Below are 24,721 nucleotides of genomic sequence, written 5' to 3' on the forward strand. Positions count from 1 at the left end.
TGATTAAAATCAAATTGATTTGATTTAGATAATTGGGTTATGATAAAAAAAAATCTTATATATGTTCAAGCTTTTATCTTTATTTATTTATTTTGTCTATTTTATGTTACAGACTTACAGAGTATAATACCGTTTCTTATTTTCAATCACTAAATATTTAATATATTTAATATTTATTTTTTCTATAATTGACACTTAACATATATCATTATTTTTTACTAAAAATATGATAAAAAAAAATATGACCAGATTAGAGCACTAGGTAATACTAGATAAGATCAAGAGAATTATAAAACGGAGGAAAAATTAGGTACTAAAATATAAAATATACTAATCTAAAGTTTTAAAAAATGGGTTAGTCATCGAGTTAAAAAAAGAAGAAGATAAAATTAGAAATAAAATATAAAATGTGCTAATAAAAAGTTAAAAAATAATTGGTTAGATAATCGAGTTTAATCACGTTAGAAAAGGATAAATATAATAACTAAAGCGATAATAATTAGCTTGTTTCATATTTGATCGGAAATTAATTAAATAATTGAGTCAAACAAAATAAATTGAATTTGTTTGATTTGGATTGTCAATTCATCATATCATTCCAATATAATAAATACCCCTAATGTCTTATGCTGAATAACATGATTCATTGTGTGTATTTTATAAATATCATCTACCCTTTTTAGTATCAAGTATATCTTTATTACATATTGTTATCTTGTTAACATCTTTATTGACTTGTGACAACAAAATAATAAAATAAATGAGAATCAAATGAGGTTTGAAATTAAAAAAAAAAAGAAGAAAAGAGAATAAATGCAGTAATAGACTTAGGATAACCTATATATAGCCATCTTTATAGGAGTAAATCTCATATTTTTATTTTCACTGAAGTCGTGGCAAAAAGGATATCTTAAATAGATATTTAATTGTCATAATTTCAACATAAAATTCATGTTATTATAATTATCACAAGGATCGAGGAACATTTCATAATTAAAAAATAAAGCATATCCCAGTAACTAACACATATGTAGTGTAAATGATTCACATGTAGTCTGTATCAGCTAACCGACTACCATTACTTATACAAGTCCTTAGTGGATAACATGAGACAGTTATCAACTCGATCATTGTCATTGTCTTCACTTATAAGACAGAATACAATGGAAGAGAAGATAAGTGACATATACATCAATATATACACATCTCAAAATAAGTACTGACTTTTACTATCAAAGTTCTTTTTCAAGTATTTCATCCCACATCGAAAAAGGAGATTAGACTGAAAAGATAGCTTTCAATAGGTTAGACAAATGGAGCACTCGCTGACAACAACATCCACAACTCAATAAAGGATGTAACTAAAATGATGTTAGTGACTAAAGTGTCTCTTCACCTTTATTAAGATATGCATATCGATACCAAAACATTACTCGGCATGTTTGCTTCAAAAGTGCGTTGAGTTGGGGCTATTTGTTTAACTGCCAAAATAAGTTCACCCTTGGCCAAGGGCATTTGTTGGTAAAAAATACTGGCTAATACATTGACCAAAGTTAAGCATATGAAAAATTAGTGCAATAAAACTTTGGAACACCTTTTATAACAGGAGAATATTTTTTGGCCTAAAGTAAATTGATATTGTTTTATCGTAAAATAGATTAGAACTCATCCCAAGAACCTTAGGCCTTGTATTAAACAATTTAGTTAATCTAGGATACCTTATACTATGTATTAGTCATAATCAACAATGTCACGTATGCATTTATTACATGCTATTTACTAAGCCAAAAACATTCTTGAATTGAGTGTTAAAACATTATTTATTGGAACATAATTAATTTCAATCACAACTCAATCATATCAAAAGAAAAAATCATCATCAACGACTCATTTTAGATTTTGATCAAAGTCAACCTTAAACATCACGGACATAATATTAACTTTTGACTATCACAACAATAATAATTTTTGTTTAATTAAATTTATATTTCTAAAAAACCTCCCAACTCCACCTCACCACAACATATTTTTTATTTATTAAATTACCATTATCATATAATAACTTTTTAAATCAAATGCAGTTTTTCCAACTTTTTTAAAGTAAAAAAATTGTGGATATCACAATCCAATATTTATCCTTGAAAACAGTAACTTTCATTAAAAACAATAAATTTTGAAAATTTATCTTTTTTTATCTAGTTTTTGAAAAATTATCTAATACTCCTATTAAATTTGTTCACTAATATTTCTCAACTGACAATTAGGTGCGAATTCGTTTGAAACATAGAAAAAATATCAGAGATTGAATTTTATCTTGTTCGAATATAATATTTTCTATGGCAGTATAAATGGAATTTAATTTTAAATACACTATCAATATAAAATATTTTTACGCTACTGTATCAATTGATTAGGAATTATCTTAAACATGATTTTCAAATAATTATTATAAAGTCAATAATCTTAATTATTTTATAATTCATAACTAGATAAAAAGAAAATCTAAATATTTTCATTATATCCCACCTAAATTCTTATTCATTTACTGTTCATAGCCTCTCTCTTTTTTTGATTGAAACGTAATTACAAAGTAAGTTGGGTTCTTGGGAAAAAATAAAGAAAAAGTTGGATACTTGGAAGCATTTTGGGAGCATACTTGTCCACCAAGTAGAGTTGTATACAAATACCATAACATAACCTTGGCAAATAGTGTATATCATATCATCCCAGTCCAGAAGAAACTATCCGTCTAAAGGCCCACCCACCTCTCTCTCTCCCTCTCTCTCTCTTTACACACCCACGACACAACAGCCAAATCCTATTTTTCTTTTTTGTTTTATCAAACAAAACAGAGAAAAAAAAGGTTGTGAATTTTGCAGTTGCGTGCGTTTCTGTTCCATACAATTTCGATTTCAATGGCGAGGCCTAATCAGGAGGCAGTCGAGACGTTCGTCAGCATCACTGGCTTGACAGAAGCAGTAGCGCTGCAAAAATTAGAGGTATTTTTCCCCCTTTTTTTCCTAATTATAAAAAGTACTTGATAGGTTTTATTGGGATCGAAAGAAGAAGAAAAAGTAACGGAATTTGAATTTTCAATACTGTTAATCGATCAAAGTTAGGGTTTTTATGCATTGTTGGCTGCAGTTATCTTTTAATTATTTATTAATGTTTATTGCTGTAAATTTTGCAAAAGATGGTCGATTTGTGTGTACCCATGTTCTTTCTCTTGGTGAATTTTGCAGTCACAGTTAATTGATTTTCTTTTTCTTTTTCAAATATGTGGATAGATTGTCCAATACTTTTTTGGAGGGGTTGTATTTAGTTCTAGAGTGTTGGTTTTACTAGAGGTACAATTTAAGTGCTGATAAGGTGAAGACTTTATTCTAGGAATATAGAAATTACAGAGATTGATCTTACCATTGCAATTTTCTTCTTTTTTTTTTTTAACATGCTATGGGGTTAAAAATGGGAGTGCAGACAGGCATCAGCCATAAGTTAATATGTTATATTATATTATCTTTAATGCTGGTAATGTTAGAAATCTGCGTTGGAGTAAATAACATTAATGTGTTTTGAAAGTTTTGCCATTTGTCTGATCTCAAATGATGATTGATCAGATGCTTGCACATGAGCTCTTGGAATCTTATTGCTTATTGAGATAAGATTCTTTATAAGTGATCATTACTGTTATGCGAATTTCTGCTTCTAAGGTCTACACAGATTTTCTGATTGTTATATGAAACTAGTATCTGGTGACTGGTTTATTTGTACAGAAAAAGTTGTGCTTAGCTTATGTAATTAAGAGTTGATACATTTTCAGTTATATATCTCCTCTTCATTTGTAAATATTGTTTCTTGTCAGGAGCATGGCGGTAATCTCAATGAAGCAGTCAATGCACATTTTAGTGAAGGAGACAGAAATCTAACGACCGGGTATACTTTCTTTTCTATTAGTAAGCAAGTGATCATTAGGAAATGTAACTTGTAGTGTTATTACTGTTTGCATGCTAAATCTTTATTTTTAAGTGTTTGATATTTTATTTTATTCTTCCATGGCCAGCTCTCGCAACAGCTCTGCCGTATTTCCTCAAGATGATTTCATGGATATAGATGATCAGCATGATGCAGGAATTCCCAGAATTCCATCACTACTTCCAGCTTTAGCAGCAAATGTTAATCCATTTTCTCTTCTTGATCCAACAATTGGGAGAGGTATATTTGGTACACGTTTTGATTCAACAATCGAGGCACCATTTGTTACCCATCCAAGAGAGGTAAGGGAGATTCCTATAGAGGTTAAGGATGGCAGTCAATCCACTCCTCAAGCTGGCCATGTTCCATCCATTGAAGATGTCACTGGAACTGTCGATGCCCATGGTCCAGATATCCATGGGACTGTCATAATTGATGATGAAGATGATGACGATATTCCACCTGCACAGATTGCACATCAAGATGAGCAAACACAAAAGATCTTGGCTGATACTTCACTCAATAGCAGTGTTAGACCTAGTGCTCCTGAATCTGAGAATTTGCCAGATTACAGCAATGACATAGAAGAAGAAATGATTCGTGCAGCCATTGAGGCTTCTAAACAGGAGGCTGAGGAAAATTATAGAAATCACAAACTTGACAGGCAAATTGTATGTTTATTTCTTGATGAATTTTCTTATGCTTCGATACACATAATGCTTGTATTAGTATTTATTTTTCCACTTGGTGCAGGACTTAAGTGAATCAGGATCACAGCCAAGGCAATCATATTTGGAGGATCCTGAGCTTGCCCATGCAGTTTCATTGTCCCTGAAGGTACCCCTCTAATTTGTATTTTCTTATTCCAGTGTGTTATCACCAATGTGTTATCGCCAGGATAGACCAGATCTTTGACTCTGTCTTTTCTTTTTTATATTCTAAATTTCAAACCTGGATTGCTTCTAACATGAAATGAGTCCAGACAGCAGAGCAAGAAAAAGCATTGCGAGTACACGGGGGAGATTCTGGATCACCAACAGCAGGGCCATCTAAGTCATCAGAGGCTGGACTAGGGGAAGTGACATCAAATGGAAGGTACATTGTTTCTTTCTTTTTTGCTTGTTGTGCACCTGCATGTAGCTGTTGCACTCTGCTGCATTGACTGCACTGAATTCAGCATTTTCCTTCAGAGTATGTTTGGATGAGGAAATTTAAAATTATGAGAAATTTTAAATTCTAAGAATTTCAAATACTTCAATTGAAATTCTTTTATTTTCAAAATTTTGTGTTTGGATAAAAAAAGTTAAAATTGTGAGGGTGAAAGAAAATGAATACAAAAAGAAGAGAAAATATGGTTAGTGTGATTCTAGAGAGAAGAATACTGATGCGGCATGGGGAGTCGAGGGGAACTGGGACACGACAGCGTACACCACCACACTCGACCACAACATTTAGTCATCGACGCAAGGCATGACCTAGGTCCTCCGCGCCGGCAAGCACCTCTGTCGTGATGGGCAGCGACGACTGCTCCCCTGACTGGAAGGTGCAATTCTACGTGTCTCCCTACGTTCGCACCCGATCGATGCTCCGCGAGCTCAGACGATACTTCTTGAAGAAAAGGATCATCGGTGTGAGAAAAGAGTCCCGAGTTCGAGAACGGAATTTTAGGAACTTTTAGGTGGAAGAGAGAATGAAAGTGATAAAGAAAATACGCGAAAGTTTTGGAAGTTATTTTATCATGAAGAGAATTTCAATTTCTTACCTTTTAGAAGGAAATTAAAATTTCACATTTTTAATTATTTAAAATTCTGTTTTAAAATTCCAAAAATTTAAATTCTTCATAAAAAAACATCCAAACAATGAATTTTAGATCAAAGAAATTTAAATTCTCTGATAAATTACTTTCCTCAGTTAAAATTTTCTATCCAAACGCACTCTCAAGGTATTTTCTCTTGGATTGTCAAATCTGAAAAGGGCAATTGTGGTCATTCTAGATTACAGGCAGGAAGCTTGTCATTTCATGATGAAGCTGAAGATGTTGAGGAGCAGCCACTGGTTAGGAATAGATCTAGACATATGTCTTCGGGATCCACAGGATTGGGCAAAGATGTTGAACTTGCTGAGGCTAGCACACTACCAAGCACAGCAACAGTGACTGCAACACAGGATAGCAGTAATCCTCATCATAATGGAAATTCCTTCCCAGATGAGGTATAGGCCTTCACTTTGTCCTTTTCCAAAAGGATTAAAACTCTGTTATTACTTGCCATGTCATCTCAACTTTTCCCTGTCTCCCAATTCCCAATCTTCACTAAAATGAAATTGCAGTGGGGTGGCATTTCTTCAGAGGAGCATGATGAAGCAGTAATGCTTGAAGCGGCAATGTTTGGTGGAATTCCAGAAGGGACTGGGTATCACTATGGTTATGCACCACATGAGTTTATGCAAAATAGGGGTTTCAATCCCCGGCCCCAATATCGTCCTCCTTCACCATCACTGGCAGCTCAACGCTTGATAAGGGAACAGCAGGTGTAACTTATTTCTTAAATAGGTCAGAATTGTAGGTTGTAAATGGTCTAATTGTAGCTATTGCTGTATCTGTTTATTTATGCAGGATGATGAATATCTTGCATCGTTACAAGCAGACAGAGAAAAAGAATTGAAGGCCATGGAGGAAGCTGAGGCTGCTCGTGAAGAGGAAAGACAGAGAGCAGAAGACTCTCGCAGGAAATTACAGGAAGAACAGGTAGTGTGTTATAACTGATTGCACTTTTTTTTTTCATCACCCCTTGGCATAAATCCCTCCCACCTTGGTGCTGATTGGAGTTTAATCCTAGTCTTCGCACTCTAGAAATGACTTTATAGCTAAACTGCTAGTGTTGCAATTGATTTCCTTTATTAACTGTGTTTGGAAATCCATTAGATCCACGTCGAACAGAAGTTTTACACTTTCCAATGCACAAACTGAGAAACAAGGTGCATGTTGCATTGACGTTTAAAGTCGATTTGGTTTAACCCAATTGATATCCAAACACACACAAAGTTGTTGACACTTATCCCTTTATAAGGCATTGGTTTCCAATATTGTGTCATTTAAAGAACTGATCAACTGATTATTTGCATTGAATTTGAAGAGAGAATGTTATGTGGAAATGATAGACACTTTACCCAGTTTTGGAAAGTTAAAAATTTTCAGGTATTAAAAGTGGAATTTTGATCAGCAATGACAGCATTAAGAACTGCCCCACACTTGGTCCATGAAAAAAATTGCATCCCACACTTAGCATGAAAAAAATTGTATTTTATATTGTATTCTTTTCTGATTTGTATCGTGGTTATGTTACCTTGTGCAAATCCTAGCTCTGAATTCATAATTCCCTAGGGAAAGAAAGCAAACTCCTATTTCCAAGTTGCTTACTCTTGCATTTTGCATAAATTGTGTCAGGAATTGGAAACAAAATTAGCAGCCAAAGAAGTCTCACTACCACCAGAACCATCCTCAGATGATGATAATGCTGTAAACTTGATGGTAAAAATGCCAGATGGCAATCGTCGTGGACGTCGATTCCTAAGATCTGATAGGCTACAGGTAAAATGGCCTGTTAAAAAGTATGCTTTCCCCCGTTTTCTTTTGGTGCATAATAATGCTAATGCTTCTGCAAATTTTCAGTCTCTGTTTGACTACATAGATATTGGTAGGGTGGTGAAACCAGGCAGTTACAGACTGGTGAGAGATCTCATTGCCTTTCAGTCTTATTATTCCTGCTCTTAATTATTGATACTAATTATTCAGGGAAATGATTAATTTTACCGTATATTTTTATTCGGTGGATAGGTGAGACCATATCCTAGGCGTGCTTTTAGTGATGGAGAAAGCGCCGCGACATTGGATGAACTTGGCCTAACCAACAAGCAAGAAGCTTTGTTTTTAGAGTTAATCTGATGCCTTGATGCAATTTGCTACACAAAACAAGCTATTGAAGTTTTTAGTTTATTAAAATTAAAATATGAATCACAATACACAGACGGATGTGGCATTTTAGTTTTAATCTGGGTTTCTACTGTTTGGGTGATGCAATTTATAAATATACAGATCCTTAAAGATCAACATCCAGTACCGTCAGCTTTACTTGTGGTGACTAAATCCTTAAGGCGAATGTTTTGTATATTTTGCGGTAGGATTGAAATAATTCATGATTATTGATTAATGAAATTGCAACTATCATTCCCTTATTTGCCCTCCTCCCCTCCATTTGCAAAGAGCAATTCCAATTTAAAGGGTATTTGTATTTTATTAATCTGTTTTTGGTAGAAAAAAAGGTTTAGCTTACTTGTACCATAAGATACTTATTAAGAAATAAAAGAAAATTTTTAAATGAAGCATGAGACTCAATTGCCAATTTTGAGACTCAATTATTACGAGAAAAAAGGTTTAGCTTACTTGTACCATAATGAATTACTTACTACACCATGTGAGATGCAATTGGCTTTTGCAACTCAAAAGTCAAAATAGTGCCAAGAAAGTTGATTAGAAGCCTAAAAATTCTGAGATTGTCCCTTGTGTGTCCATTTAGGCTTATAGGGGGCATACAAAAGATAAGTTCTACAAACTCCATAGTTTTCCACTAGCTACAAGAAACAACACCCTGCTAATGTTAATCACAAGTTTTTGATCCTAACAAACCTGCTCAATTAATAGTTCAACGATATCAACAACTTATGTCATTATTGCATAATCAAGTCTATAGGGCTTCAATGCATGCGCAATCTCTGGGCGATTTAGGATCCTCTAGTATGGTTATATCCATCAGTAGTTCCAGTTCTTCTCATAGCTCCCGTAGTTAGTTTTGGATTTGAAAGTTTCCATTCATATGATTTGATTTTTTTTTTTAGCGAAGAGAAAGGAATTTTATAAAGCAAGCTAGGTACCTGGGGTACCACAAGAACCATCAAGAAATCCAAAGGTTATATTATATTTTATATAAGTAGATAAGATAAATACTAGACCAAATGGATTGATAGAGCAATAGGCACATAACCATACAAAGAGTACACCATACAAATTAACCCATCTTCCCTCACTTTGATTTTGGGTAAGGGGTTCATTGACATTTTCACGTTATAGGAAACCACCCTTGTTTGCAAAAATAATCTTTCTACATAGCAGATAAAAAGGGTGACTTTAATATTGTAGTGCAATAAACATTGGTGTTGCTTATTTTAATAGGCTTGACCTTAATTTCAATTGTAAAATTGACCACTCGATTGATACTTTTACAACCTCCTCTCCTTCCTATTCACCAACCTTGCTCGCTCTCCTTCCTCGATGAAGAAACACCTACCAACATGGACAACTATAACCAATTTTTCCTCTCTTTCTTTGATCGTCCTTGACAATGAGTAAAAAATTAGATAGAGAATAGAAGTCGATGGAGTTAAAGAGATGAGCATTACTATATACAAAATACTAATTTGTGTACTAAATATGTCACCTCGTAGTCAAACAAATTTAAGTCATTTGATGTACACAATCCTGTAAATAAACTTAAAGGAATAAAAATTACTTATACAATAAAATGAAATGATTGATGAATATAATAATTAAGTACAAAAAAAATATATGTACATAAAATAATAAGATTTTTTAAACTTTTTTATATAATTGTTCAGTAATTCTTGTATAAATTTTATACAATAAAAAATAAATAAGTAAAGAAAAGCATATAAAAATATTGGATACTATGATATAAATAAAAAAACTATAAATAATTATTGTCTAAATAATACAACACAAATGATGCCCCCCAACCTTCGTGCACGAGAGTTGTTTTGGGTTCATCATTTCTTGTGAGAAGTAAAAGACAAAGACGGGTATAACGTCACTCCTCACCTATTAGTTTATTTTACATTAATTTTGGTGCAGAAAATCCACTTTCGTTTATTTTGAATAATGATACAAATATATTTTATTATTTTAAATATTTTATAAATATTTCACATTTTTTTATTTCTTTTTTATTATATTATAAATCTTATTCTACTTATACTTTTTACTATTATATTTTGGACTTGGAGTGTCGATTAAACTTTTATTCATTCATTTTTAAGAGTCTAAGTCTGAATTATGCCAAGTAATTTTCTTCTGTTACTTAACTATACATAATCTCATTATTTAAATAATAATATTTTTGATAGGTTTTTTATGAGAATTAAATTCTCGTTATAACATTGAATAACTAAGAAAGTATTAAGTAAAAAACTAAATGAACAATACAATAAAACTAAATGAATGATAACCTGATTATTATTAGTCTCACTTTCTAAACACCAAAATAACCAGAGCAGTCAAGTCGTCATCGGTGGTCAACAAGAGGTGGGAGAATCCAATTCCAGGACGGGACCTTCTCGACTCGTGCGCCACGTGTCCCACGAGACACCATAATGACGATGAAATATACTCTGCAAACTGTACTTATAAAAAATGAAAAAGTTGGGTTTATTTAATTCAGAACTACCATCCTTCATATGCCCGAAAAAAATGCTAGACGAGATAATTATCATTTACACATATATGTGGTTAGTAATTTGGTCTCTTTTAAATATATATGATATAAATAATATGAATAGAGTTTGTGGAAAGAAAGGAAAAATTAGTCTTATGACTTTGAGTTTTTAAAAAGAAATTAAGAAAGTAGTTAGTATAATTTTCGTAACAGAAAAATGAAAAAAAAATAAAAATAAAAAGGTTTGTATAAGTAATATAATTATAGAATGTAAAAGTAACGGTCAAGTGAACGGATATTAGGGGACAGTACGTTCGACGTGGCACGTGAAAAGTCTCAGTGTCATGAATATCCGTACACCAACCCCCCTTCGCAACGGTCATATTTCACCGACATCTCTCAACGGTCATATAACTCCCTATCTCTGCACCGTTGGATGTGAATCCGACGGTGTAGGAGCAAAGTGTTTCCCTCCCCTTTGGCGAGCATGTTGTCATCATCATATTCCTTTCTTTTCCTCCAAAGGCTGGTAAATCAAAAACCACTCGTAGGCCCAGACGAGAAGAGGGGAACTACTACCTACGGTGATGGAGACAGTGCTCGTGTCGATCATGGAGTGGTGAAGAAGAAGAAGAAGAAGAAGAAGTGTATACCACAACATGGTGGTAGGGGAAGATCGCACGTAGCTTGTGTTATATAAAGCAGCGGTAAAGGTTTGTGTTATCTTTTGGGTAAGTGAGAGGGGGGTGGGGGGTTTCTTGTTTCAAGCAAATGCGTGTTTAAAAAGAGAGGTGGGGTTGTTCAACGTTTACCCGCTGCAAATGAAGGACTTGTTCAACGTTTCTACTGCTAATATGGCTTTCACTATTTCTCCTCAGGACTACTACTACTACTACTACTTCTGCCACAAACTCCAAGGTGTATGTTTCTGTTTCTCATCCCTTCTTCTTATTAGCAAACTAAAAACCACATCACACTACTACTACTACTACTACTTCTTCTACTTCCTAATGTCCCTTGTTTGAACTCTTCTGGAATCCGATGATGGCTTTCATGTGCTAGCTAGCTAGGCCTTTTTTCATTATTATTCTTTCATTCTTTCCTGCATATAATAACAACCTCACATTCTTTTCTCATTACAGTTCATTATTTCCCCCCACTTACAGATTCAATATTCATTATAGGAAAACACTTCGAATTTGTAAAGATAAAAAACCGACGTTCGTTTGTTCATTTTCTCCGTTTGTTAAATTAAAATTCATCGGATTCCTTTTTTTCTTGGACATAAAAGAATTCGTTAGAAATTTTTCACACACTGCATTTTCTTTTCTCTCTTTCTTGACATACTCATGCAAAATTAAGTTTTTAGAAACAACACAAGGGAAGCATTTTGTTGCATAGTTAACTATTACTAGATAAAGAGAAAGGGGAAGGGAAAAAGAAGCAGCACAACACATAGCATTGGGGTGAGTGAAGAAGAAGCAAGCGGCGTTACAAAAACCAAAACCTCAGACGATGTTGGCTGGGTGTTCTAGTTCGACATTGTTGTCACCAAGGCACAGATTGAGGAGCGAAGCACCAGCACAGTTTCAAGCCTGCCACTTCCAGCTACCTTCTTCCATGAGCACGCAGAGATTGGACCTGCCATCATGCACCACCGCCACCTTCACTCGCAACAACAAAGACCATCATCATCATCAGCCCCTAAGACCAGTGGGCCTCTCCGTGGATCAGAAACACATCGAAGCCAAGACCAGCACCTGTTCTCTCAAGCAACACATTCGACTCCCACCTCTTGCCATCACTGCATCAGCAACACCATTGGTGGAAGAGTCATCCATCATCAACGACAACAACAACAAGAGTTTGAAGAAGAGGCTCGCGGCGGAACACCACGACGATTCCTTCGCCAAGAGGAAAAAGAGTAGCAGTACTACTGAGTGTGATTGGTTTCAGCCTGATGTTGTTGAGACTACTACTTTAGGAGGGTTTAACAACAACAACACTTCACTTGTTTCTTTCTCCTCAGAGGAACAAGAGAGGGTTTGTTTTCTTCCTTCTGAAGTGGTGTCTCATTCTGCACCTTTCCCTTTGAACCCCTGGCTGGAATCATGCGTAACAAAGATCACAAATTTCGGCGAGGGTAGCCACCGTCATCCTCATCATCACCACCACCCCCACCACCACAACGACCATGCCTCAGGCTCCGTCTCCAATGCTTCCTCGGAGAGCCAAAGCCTGAGACTAAACGACAACGTTTCAGAACACGAAGTGGGAAACGGTTCAGGGAACCCTTACTACCATCACCGCAAGGTGGAAGCAGGGGAAGAAGACGACCATCACGGGTTCGAGCTCGTGAGCTTGCTCACCGGCTGCGTCGACGCAATTGGATCGAGAAACGTCACTGCAATCAACCATTTCATAGCAAAATTGGGTGATCTTGCTTCCCCCAAAGGAACAACCTCGATAAGCCGCATTTGCGCTTACTTCACAGAAGCATTAGCCATCAGAGTCACGAGGCTCTGGCCTCACGTTTTTCACATCGCCGCCGCCACCACTTCACGCGACATGGTGGAGGACGATGAATCCGCCACAGCATTAAGACTTCTCAACCAAGTAACCCCAATTCCAAAGTTCCTTCATTTCACATCAAACGAGATGCTGCTGAGGGCCTTTGAAGGCAAAGACAGGGTCCACATAATAGATTTCGACATCAAGCAAGGCCTTCAATGGCCCAGCTTGTTCCAAAGCCTAGCTTCGAGGTCCAACCCTCCGATCCACGTCAGGATCACGGGGATCGGAGAGTCCAAACAGGACCTCAACGAAACCGGAGAGAGACTCGCCGGTTTTGCTGAGGTCTTAAACCTCCCCTTCGAGTTCCACCCTGTGGTGGACAGACTCGAGGACGTGAGGCTGTGGATGCTCCACGTGAAGGAGCACGAAACGGTGGCTGTGAACTGCGTTTCGCAGCTTCACAAGACACTCCACGACGGTAGCGGAGGAGCTTTAAGGGACTTCTTGGGTCTAATCCGCAGCACGAAACCCAGCGTCGTCGTCGTGGCGGAACAAGAAGCGGAGCACAACCACACGAGATTGGAGGCGAGGGTGTGCAACTCATTGAAATACTATTCAGCATTGTTTGATTCCATCGAGGAGAGTGGGCTTCCGATAGAGAGTGCGGTGAGGGTGAAAATAGAAGAGATGTACGGTAAGGAGATAAGGAACATTATTGCTTGCGAAGGAAGGGAGAGGGTGGAGAGGCACGAGAGTTTCGGGAATTGGAGGAGGATGATGGTGGAGCAAGGAGGGTTCAGATGCATGAGTGTTACCGAAAGAGAATTGAGCCAGAGCCAGATGCTGTTGAAGATGTATTCTTGCGAGAGTTACAGTGTGAAGAAACAAGAGAAGGAAGGAGCAACAGGAGTTACTCTTAGTTGGTTGGAGCAACCTTTGTACACTGTCTCTGCTTGGGGTCCTGTTGATGCTGCTGCGGGTACCTCGTCCTCGTTTTCTCATCCAAGTTGATTTGATATCTGATTGGTGATTCGTTGCTGCTGTGGATTTTCTTTCTTTCTTTCTTCAGAGTATGATATACAGACAGACACAAGAAAGGGTAGGGGTCAGGGGAGGAGAGTATAAAGAGGAGTATTCTTTGTAGGTAGGGAAAATTGTCATTATCATTATTATTCTTTCATTCTTTGTTGCAGATAAGATTTGCTAGCCCAAAGATTAGTTGGTGCAATTTGTATCAATACAGCAATACTATACTGCCTTATGTTCTTATTTTTATTATTTAATATAGTCCTGATGATGATGATCATGTCTAGATTTTATTTCATACATTTTATTCTTTGTTATGTAAGCTGAAATTCTTTCCCCGAGTCCTTGTGATTGAAATCAATGAATTCAGTGATTTGTTGTGTCCCTCTCTGGTTTCTATGCGATTATATTTTTTTCCTATTTGCTATGTCAAGGCAAAAATGACTCTGGTGCTTCTATCAACATTTTGCCAGGAAACAATTTTTTTGTTATGACCACTTTTTTGTTCTTCCCAAGATATTGAAAGATATTCAATTTTTGCGTTCTACTAACACTTTGTTAGACTTTTATTTTTTTGAAAGGCAAAGAATTTTATTAAAAGGGGCCTAATTGGAACACATTGTGTGTCCACTTTGTTAGGCTTCGGACAAAAATTGAGAAGAACTAAAATGTGAGGAAATAAAGATGTAACAGATTTCCTTAAAAAAATGTTATAGAAGCTAATGAATCACACTGTTTGCATCATTAAATAATATCCATTCCTTTTTCTACAATTTCCAAATCGAGATTTGGAACAATAAATCAGATTTTTTTTTTTTTTTGTTACACACGGAGGTTATAGTCCGAAAGATATTTTGTCCGAAAGCTAAGGATTATTTATGAGAAATAAGTTTTAGTATGCAACAAAATTAAAATTTTAGTTATATATACATGCAGAGGTGATAGTCTGAAATAAGTAGAGTAATTTTAAAAATAAGTAAATCAAGTTTCACACATTAAAACAAACTTGCTTAATTTAGAGGGGAGAAAAATCTGATTGGATTAGACGGATACCCGTTAAACTAAAAAAATGTTTACAAGTCACACTACAGCACATGTCATGTATAAATAAAATTGATCATATTGATACTGCTTCATAAGCCATAAATTTACATATAAAATACAAAAAAAAATTGATTAAACTTTTTGTTTTACATATATAAAAAAATTATATAAAATAAACAAAATTGAAAGATTTGGAAGCACAGGATTTAGAATAAATGTAGCTCTGTCTTTAAGTAGTTTTTGGTATTATATCTTTTTGGATCATCATGACATTGACGCTTAGAATAAATATTGTTTGAATTCAAGATTTTATCTAAGAAAATTGAGTTCAGTCCAACTTGACTTGTTGGTTTTCATACTACACCTCCTATGTAAATATTGTTTTTCCTATTTTCATAAAAAAAAATCCCTATATTACTTGTTCTGACTTTTTGCTGTGTATATGACTTAGAGGAGAAACTTGACATTATGATTTTCATTTGACTTACAATAATAACTTCAAGTGAGAAAAGAACTAAAGAAAAAAGCTTCAATTACTCACGGTGTCAAAGTTTCAAACGTTACTCACAGTTTCATACAAGATTTTTAGCAGTGAGTTCATTCGTGCAAACCCTAAATCCCTTCGTGCAAGTTTCATCAATTTCATTGTTCTCCGTACAAATTTTCAGCCACTAATTCCTTCAAATCAGGCGTTCCTTACCGTTGTGATCGATTATGCTTTCTGTTTGGTAAAATTTTCCTTTCAGTTCTTTCAAAATCAACTACTTGTGATCGATTTCTTCGACTTTTTGTTGGTTACCATTGTCATTTCTTCCATTTCCCTTTCTTTTTTGCATCACCATCATGTAAATTTCATAGGAATTATATCTCTGTTTTTCTTGCTAATACATATGGGGTACACCTTTTTGTTTATTTTCTAATTAGTTTGTTCAATTTGAAAAAGAAAATTTTCAAGTGGGTTGGTTCTATACTAGTAAATTCTTGAGCTTAGATTCTTATTTCAAAGCTTACATTCTTGTGCTGATTTGGTTTTCAGAAACTACGGATTGGGTTAATGATATAGCTGTGCTATTTTGGCCTCACTATTAGTAAGTGTCACTACAACTACAATTGCAATATCCCCTTCAGCTTTTGAGTCATATCTACGTTGGTTCTTAAATTCATAAAACGTGCTCAATTGCCAATTGATTGAAACATATGTACTAGTGCATGTGAAAGAATAATGCCTATCTAATGTGAGTTTGATGCTAAAGGGAATAAGAGTGTATTCATCCTTATATGAGATCTTAACCAGATAAAATTCAGGAGACAGTCACATTGTGGCAAACTTTTCTAAAAATAATGTCTTGGATTAGAAAGTTTTTACTAATATTCAGAGTACATCCTTAATCCCTGCAACCCTGGTCATTTGTCATTAATTATTTTGTCCTCACACTTAGGCTATATTTGACAAAATTCACTGAAAAGTTAACTTGTCATTAAAAATTAAAAAAATAACTTATTAAATTAAAAATATTCGGTAAAACTAATGGTTAAAATAATGTAAAATGTAAAAAATATATATATTTATATTCTACTATTTTATGTTATATTTTTTTCATGTCAACATATTCTATTATTAATTTTATACTATTTCTTAAAATATTTTTAATCAAATTTAAAATAATATAAGCAAACACTTAAGTAGACATTATACTTTTATTATGTTAATTAGTATAATAGTTAAAATAAATCATCTTATATAAAATTATTCAAAAAATAATAGACAAAATATAATGTTAAAATAATAAATTAAATATTATAAATGGTGCAATGGTTAAAATAAATATTGCAAGATAAAAAAATAAAAAATATAATAAAAAAAAAACCTATCATCTATCATTATCAATGTCTTGATTTATAATGCTAAATTAATAAAATAAATAGTATAATAATTAAATTAAGAATGTAATATAAAAATATCCAAAACATAATATAAAAAATAAAATAAACTAGAGTAGACCTATAACCTATTATTCCATATTAAATTAGCAACATTGTTGTGCACTTTTTTCATCTCACTAGATATATCCTCCATATTTTCGTTTGTGTAGATTTGTGCATATTATATTTCACTTGGGTGCTTGGGTTTGTGCATATTTGTTAGTACTTGGGGTGTTACTATGACCTTGGTCATGTGCTTTGGTACTACTAAACTCATGCATGAAATTAGGCAAAAAAATATGTTCTTCATTTAACAAATCTTTCACTTGAGAAGCATATCAATTATATTCCCTATAAACAACACTTCCATCCCCCTTATAATGAGAGTCTTCCCTATCAATTTCTTTATCTCCTTCCTCACGGTCCACATTCTCACATTCCGTAACTTCATCAATATTATGATTCATAGAAAGTGCAACAACATTTTCACCAGTTGCATAATTATCTTCAAATAGTTAATTCCATAATTCATCATGAAGGATCTATTGATTTATTACAAAATCTTTTAGCTTCAGGTTTTTCCAATAAAAAGTAAATAATTAATCATTAAACTAAATCTTATAATGAATTACTTATATTATAAATTAACTAGAACAATATATGTAATAAACTAACCTTAATTTTTTTATCCAACCATTTGTTTGAATCACTAAACTTTCTTTTAGTAGGATCCCACCCTAAGCCAGTTTCTCCAAACTTTAAAAACTTCCAAATGCCCAATCTCTCTTCATATAATCATACTTGTTCTTTAGTGTTTTGTAAAAACTTTTGCGGTTGATGACGACTTCAAATTTTTGATTAATGCCCTTCCATTTAAATGTTACACATTCTTCCTAATGAACTTGATGTAAAGCTCACACAAAGATTTTTCATACTCATTGGTTCATTTAAAATTGATCTCTTCCTCTATATTATTATTAGTTGGAGTCATCTTGTAAATTTATCAAAAAAGAGTATAATGAACGAATTGAAGTAAAAAAATAAAATGAAATATATATAAAAAAATTGTGCATCATAGTTAGAAATATATATAATACGAGAATAATTTCATCATGAAGTACTAGAAATTTTTTAGGGCAAATAAAATTTTATTGTACATATAAAAAATCCAACATAACATGTGTCAAGAATTGAATGTCAATAGATAATACAAAAACATAAGGCATGTTTTTTTATTTCTCTCATTACAAGGCATGTCAACCAAATTACAAAAGTAATGCCTTACAAAAAGGATGAATTATCCTACATCACTAAATTCACAACTTATGAAAAACAAACAAATATAAACAAACAATACCCTAATTAAAAGTAACTTATATCATGCTATGATACAAGAGCACCACTGTAATTGAATAATGAAAATTTCAGCCATTGCAAAAAAAAAAAACATCAAGAATAAATGATGAATGATAAAGAGAAGCTATTAAAGCACAACCGTAATCAATCTCTATGTTTTTTTATTGTTCTTTTTTTTACTCATCCATATTGAAAAATTTTCCAATTAAAATATTGTAAAGATAACATATCAAAGTATTATATGGGAAGTGAATTTTTTCTTTCTTAAAATACCATTATCTGGAGAAGAAAGGTTAATGTGCATGTTGGGAAACAAATGAGTCTATATCTTCGGAGGAAAAAATGAAATGACAAATATATGAATGAATAAAAAAAAATAATAATAAAATTTTGATTTATTTAAAAAGAGTAAGTGATAAATTTGATAAATACATTAAACATAAAAAATATAAAAAGTTATAAGTTAAGAGCTAATGTTCTAAAAAATATTGTTTCAAGTAATATTTCAAAAAATAGTAAAAATTACTATAAAAAATTATTTATCAAACACGTAAATAAACTTTTCAATAGAAAAAAAAATAAAAATTAACTAAAATAAGTTGAAAAACATAAACTACATTCCTTTTAATGCAGCTATTATTAAAATTGTTCAGGAATATCCAATCCAAAGTTATTTCACTTTTAATTACATACCTTTTAATGCAGCTATTATTAAAAAATTTCAGTAATATCCAATCCAAAGTTATTTCACTTTTAATTGCATAGAGAGCATTTAGGCCAATCTTGATAGAATAATGCCATTCAGGAATATCCAATCCAAATTTATAAAAGTAGAACTCCAAGTATAATTAGCACCACTTCCATTCTCACACTACTTACTCTCTTTCTCTCTCTGACGGTTTCCGCTGTTCTCTTTCAAGTTCCAAGGTATCCATTTAAATTTTTAAGCCATGTTTGGTTGTTGTTGTTTTGATGCTGAGAAAATTAACGATGAATCTGTCATCTGGGGTAGTTAAAGTTTGAGCAATCTTCAGTACTGGGTGTTCAACAATTTATTGATTATTTTTTTGTCCGAAAATGAAAAGAAGAAAAATTGAAAGATCTATATATTTTTCGATGCTATTCATTTTTGCTAAACAAAGTGCTCTTATAGTAGTTTAAGTTATAGATTTTTCAATAGTGGAAATGGTAGGATCAACTATTGTTTCTGACAGGTGTTGTACTGTTTTTTGATTAAAGAAAACAGGAAGTTAAGGGGAGGTTAACATAAATAATCTGGTTACCTATTTGTTTGAACTTTGATTTTAATGATTCGCAAAGAAAGACATTCTGATTAGTGTTTCAACATTGAGGTTGAAGAGATTTCTTGGTGTATGCCTGGGGTTGAGTCACATGGTTGGTTGTGTTTGCTGGGTTTAGGGTTTTAGGATGAGAGGATAGGGGCTGTTTGGTCTGAGAAAATGTTTTCTGTTTTTATTTTGCTTTCACTTTTAATTACATAAATGTCCCCATGTTTCCACTTTGTTTCAATAAAAAACAATAAAAAGTTGTTTCTTCAATGTAAACTGTAAACTATACAAACTTTTGGGAACAAAAAATAAGTGAAAATAAGGTGCCATATTTGTAATTGAAAATGAAAATAGAAAATATTTTCTAGAACCAAATGGTCCCTTGATTTACCAAATTTCTGTGTACTAGATATGTATAGTGTTATTGATACTGATAACTCTAAAGTTTGAATTGATTTTTGCAAATCTCTGTTCACTTCTCTTCAAGCAAAAATCCATTGGCATGTAATGAGTAAAATTAACCAAAATTCTTTGGCCTCTAAATATATATTAATTGTTTTATTTGTTTGATGCAGAAATGTCAATTATAACACGCAGAGGCATCCGTTACATGCCAAGACTAGATGCAGCAAAAGTATCTGCTGCTTTGCTAGAAAAAGGCCAAAATCGTGTCATAGATGCTTCACTTACACTTATTCGAGAAAGAGCAAAGCTTAAGGCATGTCATATTTGCTTTTATCTTGCTTGACTGAATTTGTGTTTATTTAGTGTTGTGTCCTTTGTCCCACAATTTTATATTTTATTTCAGTGATTTTTATTATAAGCTTTGCATGAAAGCAATATAAATGCAGAAGTTGTTTTTCTCCAGGGAGAACTTGTGCGTGCTTTGGGAGGTGCTAAAGCAACTTCAACTCTTCTTGGAGTTCCTTTGGGACATAATTCATCGTTCCTTCAAGGGCCTGCATTTGCACCTCCTCGCATTAGGGAGGCCATTTGGTGTGGTAGCACCAACTCAACAACTGAAGAAGGTAGTCATATGGTTTTCCTTTGGATAGTAAAAATCTTTGATAGTGTTTTTGGTTTTAGCATAGCTTAAATTTTGCTTTGTAAACTCTGCAATTGGTAATTGATTATTTTCAACAAATCTTGTTAGTAAAAGATTCAAGAATACAAAACTCTTACTGGATTGGAACTTTGAAATTATGGATACTATTTCTTTAGATTCATATAAATAATGGAATTTTATGCTTTTCACATTTCAATTACCATAGACACCTTCTCTTCTGGCTGTATTCTCCTAGTATAGCATGGACTTCTGTGATGATGCCTGCTCACCTGTATCTAGTTATTCTTTGGCTGTGAATCTCCAGTGGTCATGGAAGCAACATATTTCACATGTCTTCATCATTCTTGTTTTGTGCCTGCAATTACTTGTAAATTATGATAACAAGTACTTATAATAGCACGATTCTGATTATGCAGGCAAGGAATTACAAGATGCACGAGTGCTAACTGATGTTGGTGATGTTCCTATCCAGGAAATTCGAGATTGTGGGGTAGATGATCACAGATTAATGAATGTAATTGGTGAATCTGTAAAGTTAGTGATGGAGGAGGTAAATTCTCAATTTGTGAGCCTGTGCTTTGAATGCTATCAAATTGTTTGGGATTATTAAATTACAGTTTCTACAACATGCAATATATGTCATTTCTTCTTCTTTTTAGTTCAATTTGTTTCTTATTATTTTTAGTGCATTGTGATTTATATTTGATAAAGTTTGCAGAAAAAAAAATTGTGAAGTGTTTTACTTTTCTAGTATCAACATTATTTGTTGGAGTTTGATTGCAACTTCCCCCCTCCCTGTTAGTAGTATTTTCTGAAAACCCACTGGCATTAAGGAAGAATTTATCAGTTTAATAGATTAGTCATAGAAAATTGCATTTGCTTTGGTCTTTTAACAGAGTAAGATTCTCAGCTCTGATTAATCAGTTAAATTAATAATCGTAAATAAGTTTTGAAAAGAATATTAGTCTCTTGGGAATTGTTTGAACATGAGTATGGAAGGATCCATGTGTGGCATGGCAAGACCAAATCTTTGATGATCCCTGTATTTCATTATTTGGATTTATTTCTCTGAAAGCTTGTAATGGATTTTTTTTTTGGTGAAAATAATAGCATTTTTTTGCACCAAGTCTACAATCACTTGAATTATCATAATTTTTTCCATTTTCTGATAACTTGCTGTTTGAACTTCATATTAGCTTAACTCTCATGGTGTTTACATCCTTCCAGGATCCATTATGTCCCTTAGTTTTAGGCGGTGATCACTCAATATCATTTCCAGTTATCAGAGCTGTCTCTGAGAAGCTTGGAGGACCAGTTGATGTTCTTCATCTTGATGCGCATCCTGATAACTATGATGCCTTTGAAGGAAACATTTATTCACATGCTTCTTCTTTTGCTCGAGTCATGGAGGGTGACTATGTTCGACGTCTCTTGCAGGCAATTCTTTAATATTTGCATATTTATATTTATAATCTAAGCAGTTTAATTTATTAAGACATTTCTGAACATAAACCATGCTTTTTCTGGTGATAACATGCTAACTCATTTAGCATATTTATATTCTGTTTTACATTTATGGCTGGCTATGTACCACTGGCCGATTGTTTTTTGTAGAATAGAGCTAGATTTTATTTAGATAATAAATCATAAATAGAACTTGATGAGGACTCGGGATGTAATCATTAGGGACATGTGGAAAGAAAACAACTACTATGAGTAGGACATATGGATGATGTGGCTAATCCTTCTATGTATCCGATTTCAAAAATGAAGGAATTCATTGCCCATTATATTTAAACCTAAAAATATTTCTACCCTTGTTCATATTGTTACTTATGATTCCTTCTTGAACAATAGTCTGATCCATTATCGATTATCTGAAACAATGTGTAATTTGACCAGAAAGTAGGTAGAACTATGTCAGTTGAATTCCTCAATCCTCATAAAACCACTTTGCAAAGCAAATGTGTTTTATTGAAATTTAGTTTTGATTATATTCAACCATCCTATCAAAAATGATTCTCTAGTTCTACTAGCTGAATTTATCTGATAAATGGGCAAGAAGACATTCATGTTTCTTTCATTTCTTTAACTTTTGTCTAAATATTTCAAGCTAAATCTATGTTTTGTGTGATGTATATCACATATTCTTCATGTTTTTAATTCATCAATTTATTTCAGGTTGGTATTAGATCAATAACAGCTGAAGGGCGTGCACAAGCCAAAAAATTTGGTGTTGAGCAATATGAAATGCGAACATTTTCAAGGGATCGCCCCTTTCTAGAGAACCTGGTATCTACCCCTCTTTGCCTCTCTCTCTCTCTCTCTCTGTGCATCGGGCATGTGTCTTTTCTTTTACACACACACACACTGACACATGCTATTTCATGTCACCCCTGTATCTATCAAGCATGGCTCAGAAACCATACCTATTGTATACATGCTGTATATGTTCCCTCAACCATGCAGCCTTAAGGAAACCTCCGGGAAGTAAAGCAAATTTTTAAGGATAGCTTTTGACCTGAATCAAATTGTTTTCTACAAAGGATTGAGGGCTGAGGGTTTATATTGATATTGTCTCTGAAATGTCTTTACATATAAAGAAATTTCAACCATTTATATGGACAAACTTCATTTTTATTTGATGATAACAACAATTAGTACTATCACATTGGCGAGCTAACAAAAACTACCAATACTAAAAACTAATATTTGCTGATAAAAAAAACTATCACATTGGAGAAATGACATTTCAGCATTTCTCTTTCCTATCCTTGCTTCCAATTTCCAAGGTTTCTATGCATTTGTTTTGGTAGGGAAGGGAATGTGGTTCTTTTGGGGCAAAGATATTGTCCCAAATGGAATTTAATGTCATTTGTTTTGAGATTTGGTGCTATTATGGTTTGTAAACCTTGGGGATTTTGTTTTGCAGAAACTAGGGGAAGGTGTTAAAGGTGTATATATCTCAATAGATGTGGATTGTCTCGATCCCGCCTTTGCTCCAGGAGTGTCTCACATAGAGCCAGGAGGTCTTTCTTTCCGTGATGTTCTCAACATCCTGCACAATCTTCAAGGCGCTGTTGTTGCTGGAGACGTGGTCGAATTTAACCCGCAACGTGATACCGTTGATGGAATGACTGCCATGGTAGCTGCTAAGCTGGTCAGAGAACTGGCTGCAAAGATTTCTAAATGATGATCTCCTGCCTCCCCCTGATCTATACTTCAACCCACCCGTTCCCTAAAATGCACCTGAAAGGATAACTTTCCAGAATGGCATCCAATTTTCACTACATTTAATTTGGAGCATTCATAGACGAACATGGTTTATAATTCAAATGTTTTTTTGTAGGACTGTTGGTTTTCTGATGAGTTGCAGTTGTACTTGTTTTTGCAGTTTCGAAGTTCTGCAAGGACTTCGCAATCATTCCAATAGTATCTTTTGCATGTTTAAGTTTTTGATATAAAGATAAAAAAGAATGATTACATATGCAGCAACAATAAAAGCTTGTTCGATGAGTTTTTGTGAATTAATCGAGGGTGGGGTTAAAATTTTCATTTTTGAATTAAGAGAGTGATATAAATGATTAATGATTTATTTTAACATTTCATAATAATTGTAAATTAAATTAAAATTAATATATCACAAGATAAATCATTTAACGTCAATCATATGTATATTTTCATCCTTGGAAATATTTATTTTTCTAATGCAATTGGGTTTAAAATTCCATGGCATACAAGACACTACATATATGCTACATTATTTTCTCATCAAGTTACCCCCACTTGATATTCTGCATATAGCCTTAGCCTACTAAATTTTAGTTACCATCAATCCCGGCAAAATAAATTTTAAACAACACAAAGTATTAAATAAAATCTTAAATGTTTTATAAGAACTTAGTATTTGTTAAGTCTCCTTGATGTATTATTGGATCCAAATACAATGTTTTCATTTAATTGTATATAAGATGTAACTTTTAATATTTATAATTATTTACATTTAATTGAAATTATTAAGCATCTTG

The 24,721-nt window shown here is 33.4% G+C and overlaps 3 protein-coding genes across 5 annotated transcripts; all 3 read left to right on the forward strand.

Annotated features, from left to right (window-relative positions):
• Positions 1 to 2,646: 2,646 nt before the first annotated feature.
• On the forward strand, positions 2,647 to 8,205 carry LOC100777000 (plant UBX domain-containing protein 8). Its single transcript, XM_003549811.5, has 11 exons — positions 2,647 to 2,999; positions 3,863 to 3,933; positions 4,061 to 4,643; positions 4,726 to 4,809; positions 4,955 to 5,067; positions 5,967 to 6,183; positions 6,301 to 6,501; positions 6,587 to 6,718; positions 7,418 to 7,561; positions 7,643 to 7,699; positions 7,808 to 8,205. Exons 1-11 carry the CDS (start codon positions 2,916 to 2,918, stop codon positions 7,913 to 7,915), a joined length of 1,794 nt encoding a protein of 597 aa, XP_003549859.1. The 5' UTR covers positions 2,647 to 2,915; the 3' UTR covers positions 7,916 to 8,205.
• Positions 8,206 to 10,951: 2,746 nt separating this feature from the next.
• On the forward strand, positions 10,952 to 14,356 carry LOC100777890 (scarecrow-like protein 28). 3 transcript variants are annotated; one of them, XM_006600743.4, is made up of 2 exons: positions 10,952 to 11,206; positions 11,354 to 14,356. In XM_006600743.4, exon 2 carries the CDS (start codon positions 11,991 to 11,993, stop codon positions 13,998 to 14,000), a length of 2,010 nt encoding a protein of 669 aa, XP_006600806.1. In that variant the 5' UTR covers positions 10,952 to 11,206; positions 11,354 to 11,990; the 3' UTR covers positions 14,001 to 14,356. The 3 variants fall into 3 exon arrangements, with proteins under 3 accessions (XP_006600806.1, XP_006600807.1, XP_003549861.1); XM_006600744.4 differs by having other exon boundaries at positions 10,952 to 11,188; XM_003549813.5 differs by having other exon boundaries at positions 10,952 to 11,182.
• A 4,752-nt stretch (positions 14,357 to 19,108) lies between these two features.
• Positions 19,109 to 24,191, forward strand: LOC100778423 (arginase 1, mitochondrial). Its single transcript, XM_003549814.4, has 7 exons — positions 19,109 to 19,265; positions 20,203 to 20,345; positions 20,496 to 20,655; positions 21,110 to 21,243; positions 21,921 to 22,130; positions 22,875 to 22,985; positions 23,626 to 24,191. Exons 2-7 carry the CDS (start codon positions 20,205 to 20,207, stop codon positions 23,884 to 23,886), a joined length of 1,017 nt encoding a protein of 338 aa, XP_003549862.1. The 5' UTR covers positions 19,109 to 19,265; positions 20,203 to 20,204; the 3' UTR covers positions 23,887 to 24,191.
• The last annotated feature ends 530 nt before the right edge of the window (positions 24,192 to 24,721 follow it).

Source organism: Glycine max, chromosome 17 (assembly GCF_000004515.6).
Source record: "Glycine max cultivar Williams 82 chromosome 17, Glycine_max_v4.0, whole genome shotgun sequence".
In the NCBI taxonomy this organism is placed as follows: Eukaryota; Viridiplantae; Streptophyta; class Magnoliopsida; order Fabales; family Fabaceae; genus Glycine; species Glycine max.